This window comes from Bison bison, unplaced genomic scaffold (assembly GCF_000754665.1).
Source record: "Bison bison bison isolate TAMUID 2011002044 unplaced genomic scaffold, Bison_UMD1.0 scf7180017864309, whole genome shotgun sequence".
NCBI classification, from domain to species: Eukaryota; Metazoa; Chordata; class Mammalia; order Artiodactyla; family Bovidae; genus Bison; species Bison bison.
Genome location: NW_011494881.1, coordinates 4,459,339 through 4,464,554, shown reverse-complemented (window position 1 = coordinate 4,464,554; position 5,216 = coordinate 4,459,339). Strand labels below are relative to the sequence as shown.

The 5,216-nt window shown below is 50.0% G+C and overlaps 1 protein-coding gene across 1 annotated transcript in view; it reads left to right on the top strand.

Annotated features, from left to right (window-relative positions):
• NPFFR1 (neuropeptide FF receptor 1) overlaps nt 1-5,216 on the top strand; it is a 12,395-nt gene that overhangs the window by 2,111 nt on the left and 5,068 nt on the right. The window contains exons 3-4 of the mRNA XM_010852393.1: nt 2,765-2,864; nt 4,978-5,209. Coding sequence (XP_010850695.1) covers nt 2,765-2,864; nt 4,978-5,209 — 332 coding nt within the window. The remainder of the gene's footprint in view (nt 1-2,764; nt 2,865-4,977; nt 5,210-5,216) is intronic.

Here is a 5,216-nt window from a genome sequence, read left to right as displayed (position 1 = left end):
GGCAATAGAGGCAGCTTCCCCCTGAAATCGTGGCTGGCCTGGTCTCCTGACCAAGGTGCCATTGTCTCAAACTCCCCAGTCTTATGGCTGAGGGATTAGACTAGAAATAACAGATACAATGAATTAACCATTTGCTTTGTTCCAGGCTTTGTGTGACTTATTCTTCCTGCATTATTTTAACTAATCCTCACAACAATCCAATGAAGAATGCATTATTGTTATACCCAATTGATGGATGAGGAAACTGAGGCTCTGAGTGATTAAGTGGTGGTTCTGTAGTTTACACAACTAAGTGTCAAGTCCCACATTCTCACATCTGTATTTCTAACCACTGCACCGTTCAGTCCTACTCTCCAGGGGAGGTCCCATCTAGTTCTGGGCAGAACTAGAACCAGCAGGAAGAAGTGCTAAGACGGCAGGTTTCCTCTGAATAGGGACCTAAAAACTAATTTGAGATGTTCTCCACCAGAAAAAGGGTTCCTGCCTACAGGTCTTGTGCTCCCTGTCACTGGGAGTGTCTAAGTAGGGACTGGCTGGCTGTTTAGCAGGGATCTGGTAGAGGGATTCAAGCAGAACTAGGCCCCTTGACTTCTAAATTCCCGCCCAGCATCTAAAAATGTCAGAAGGATCCCACTATCATCTACCTTCTCCCAGGATTCACTTTTCTTGTTTCAGAGTACAGTGCCATGGATTCTAGGTGGGAAGGACTAGTTTCCAGAGCTGGGGAGACCCCTAGAGGTCTGTGCCTGCAGCTTCTGCACTCAGAGCTCCCAGAAACTTAGGATTCAGAGCCTGGGCAGCCCCGTTTGGAGTGACTTTGGTGTCTCTGTGGAATAGTTGGTTAGCACGTTGGACTGTTAACTGAAAGGCTAGCGGTTCGAGCCCACACAAGGATGCTCCCCCTTATGCCAGCCATTTGGGCTTCCCAGGTGGCTCAGCAATAAAGCATCTGCCTGGAATGTAGGAGATACAGGAGATGCAGATTCTATCCCTGGGGTTGGGAAGCTCCCCTGGAGGAGAAAATGACAACCCAGTCCAGTATTATTGCCTGAGAATCCCATGGACAGTGGAGCCTGGCAGGCTACAGTCCATGGGATCACAAACAGTCGGACATGACTGAGCACACACTACCACACACCACAGCTGATGTGAGGTTGGGGGACTCACAAACCCAGAAAGTGAAGCCAGGGCTGTCACTTTCCCCGTGGCTGTCCTCTGGCTAAGCCTGGTGGGATCTTTAATCACAGCTGAATCGCAGGTTCTTTCAGGGATGCTGAACAGAGGCCATGCATCCTTCTTCCCAAAACACACACAAACATATGCGTGCACACACACCTGCACATGTGCATACACAGATGTGCACACACACATGCTCACTCACCAGTTAACAATAGTGCGATGAGGTCACTAGCTGGTTACAGTAGTGTCTGCCAGTCCTTTTTTATCTGTATAAACCATTGTTTATTCAACAACTTCTTAATGTGGGCACTTAGAGTTTCTCTGATATTTTGCAGTTACAACAGTACTACAATGAATAACCCTGTGCATATGTATTTTGTGTCATCAGAGGTGTAGATTCAGAGTAGAGTGAGACTGTTAGATCAAAAGACAAGTGCATAAGTTAGGCATTGCTTAGTTCCCCTCCAGAAGGACTGTAATGCTTTGCATTCCCATCAGTGATGTCTGAGAGCTCCTATTTCTCCACAGCAAGTATCATTTGCGTTTTTCTAATTTTGAATGAGGTTTGAACATTTTTTCATGTTTTTCCACCTGCTCTCTACAGCGATATTGACTTTCCATGACATTTAAACTCCCTGGCACCCAGATCAAACTCTCAGCACTGATCCATAGTGATTTAGAGACAAAGAGATTGTAAATTAATCTCCCCCTTCATTTTCACATCTGTAAAAAGGAGACAGTAATGGGGCTGGGGTGAGGACTGAGCGGGCCAGCGCTTGGTACCTTGTAAGGGTGCAGACAGAAAATCAACACAGCAGAGGCTGTTGGTGAAAGAAGACCCCAGTCTTGGGAGATGACTCCTGTCCACAGGTACAACAGACAAGAACAAGCTGCCCCTCCCCATCCCAGGCCTAGAGGGCTGGAAACACCAGGTAGTTACCAACACAGGGCCGCAGGCAGCCAAGAGGTGAACCTGGCTACCAGTCCTGAAAGCAGGTGGGACCCAGGTCTCATGAGAAAGCAGAAGCTCAGGGGTCAGAGTGAGGACCTCAGGTAGGATGGGCTGGAACTGCTTATACCTCCCCCACTTGTGAGTCAGGATGGATCTGTCCTAGTGGGTCTCCACTTCGGCTGCCACTTAAATCTCCTGGGTCAATTTGGAAAATATGGTGGTCTGAGTCCCACCCTTAGAGATTCTGTTTGTGATTAGTCTGGCATGGTCCTGGGCACTGATCCTTTTCCAAGCTCTCAGTTGATTCTAGTGAGCAGCCAGGTTTGAGAACTACTGGCCTCAAACTTGGAGCTGGTCTATGGGAGCAGAAATCCAGGCAGGGCTGGATGAATCTAAAGTTCATGGAGAAAAATTGCTGGTCAGTATAAAGGCTGTCTCTAGTAGGACTGTCCACGGAGGTACCTGCTGGTCAGCTCCTCACTCCTGGAAGTGTGTGAGCAGAGGTGGAATGACAACCTAGCTTGACTGGAGGGAAGATACAAGCCACAGAGGGGACTGGCCCAGGTGGCTGGAGGTCTCTGGCTCTTTGTGGATGAGGCATCTCTCACTTTGTAGTGGCCTCTGTCTTTGCAGGCTGGCCCTTTGACAACGCCACGTGCAAGATGAGCGGCTTGGTGCAGGGCATGTCAGTGTCTGCTTCCGTTTTCACGCTGGTGGCCATTGCTGTGGAAAGGTGAGAGGGTTCCTGGCTGGGTTACCCTGGGCTGACTGGGGCACAGCGTGAGGACTAGCTGCTGTTTCCACTGCTGGGCCTGCTAGAAGGCCAGGACTGCTCTGCAATCTGTGGTCCTGAGCCACAGAGGGAAGGGTGGTGGGGCTGCCTGCCCTCTAGAACTGGGGGACTGCAGAGGATACTGCCACCTCTTTCTGGAAGACCTTGAGGCAGCTTCTGAGGAGGTTTAAAAGGTATTCTTGGGCCCTAAGAGGAGCTTGGGGACAGTCCTTGTCTCCTGGGGGCAGACCTCCTAGCTGGTCCCTGACTCCCCAACTCCACCATCTTCTGCTGCTTCTGGTCTTTCAGCCTCAGATTCCATCAGAGTCTCTGATAAGTGTGGTTCTGCTAAATAGAATGGAGCCAGGGACCAAGCAGCTTGCAATACAACTGACCCAGTTGCAAGAGGGTCCTCCTCCCTCTCCGAGAGCCCTTTCAATAAGGGTGCTTATCCCAGAGCAAGGGAGGCAGGCAGGTAAGTTGGAGGGCTACCTAGCTGGATGACCTTGGGTAGGTCATTTAACTACGCTGAGCCTCTGTCTTATCACCTGTCAAATAGTCCTCCACACCCTACTGGCTGGCTGGGAGGCTTCAGTGAACTTCTGTTTGTAAAGCTGATACATACTACCTGGTACGGAGACCATATGTCAGCAGTTAATAGCATTCTATTTCATCTTTACACCCACACCCTCCTCCTTGTCGTCTTCTAAACTCAGGCACTACTAGCTCCACTCTTCCTAGAATCTAGTGTCCTCATCGTCCTTCCACTTCTGCCCTCATCAAATCCAGTCTTTTGTGACCCCGTGAAGAAGGCAGCTGGGGAGATAGAACTGGGTCCCCATCTGCAAGGCTGCTAATTAGCTGGGTAACTGGGGGACGTCCTCCTTCATTGGTCTTCATTTTGTTGTCATTGTTAATGTTGACAATGTCTCCCAGTGGTGTTTGGGTATTCTTCAAGTTCCTATCTCCTCCGGGAACTCTTCCTGGTCTGTCCTAGGATCCTTCTCCATTTATTAAGTGCTATTGCACTTAGAGCCAGTACTGTGTGCTTTAAGAATTATTTGTTTTCTGGCAGTTCCTTATTTGATGTTATGAAACCAGGAGGTCAAAGTTAGGTAGGTTGAGAAAGTAAGGCTTGAGACAAGCTGTGGGAAAAGTGGAAAGTGCTGTCAGGTGAGGAAAAGGATAGGAGGGAGGAGAGCAGGACAGTTTGGTGAAGGGGAAAGAGCAGATGGCTGGGAGACAGCTCTAGGCCTGTGTTCTAGCGCAGGTTTAGCCCTTAAATTGCCCCATGACTTTCCTAAACTAGATGGGCATCTTTGACCAGGAGAACTGGGCCTAGGTATTTTTAAAAACGCTTCGGGAGATTCTAATGCACAGTGAGGGTTTACAGCTGCCGGTTTATATGGCATAGTGGAGCAAGACAAATCTGTATTCAAGCTTGGTCCTTGGTACTAGCTAGCTGTGTGACCCTGAGCCAGTTACTTAACACCTCTGAATCGCATATGTAAAGTAAGGGTGTAATAATAATCACAGCTGAGACATCCTAAGGAGGAAATGGTGCAGAACTGTCTTGATACTATGGAGGCACTGTTGGAAGGATGCTGGCTAAGATGATATAGGGAGAACCTGTCACATAGACTCCACACCTGAACTCCCAAGGTTTTCTGGAGAAGCCATAAACAGCTAAAATTTGTTTTCTTTGATACACCTACCCAATCGGCCTACTCAGGGACAGAATCTGCCAGCTAAGTCACTGCTAGCTGCCAGCTATTCAGTTTATCCTCCAAAATGCACTAACAGGATTCAGTTCTTGTGAAACCCGCCCTTTTGTCTTGTTCCATGGCCACCCAACCTTGGAGTTGATTGCCCTACAGGTGAGAAACCAATTTGCTTGTCAACGAACATAATTAACACCCGAGCCTTCTTTGACACCACCTAAGGTGCAATGGTGGAGGTGAATTGCCCCAACCCCGCCAGCCCCCAGCCCTCTGCCCTCCAGGGGTTGGCGCTCATCCCTGGGACCCTTGGGACCCTCCCAGACCCCCTGCTTTTCTTTCCTCCGTCGCCGCAGGTTCCGCTGCATCGTGCACCCCTTCCGCGAGAAGCTGACCCTGCGGAAGGCGCTGGTCACCATCGCGGTTATCTGGGCGCTGGCCCTGCTCATCATGTGCCCCTCGGCCATCACGCTGACCGTCACGCGCGAGGAGCATCACTTCATGGTGGACGCCCGCAACCGCTCCTACCCGCTCTACTCGTGCTGGGAGGCCTGGCCCGAGAAGGGCATGCGCAAGGTCTACACGGCCGTGCTCT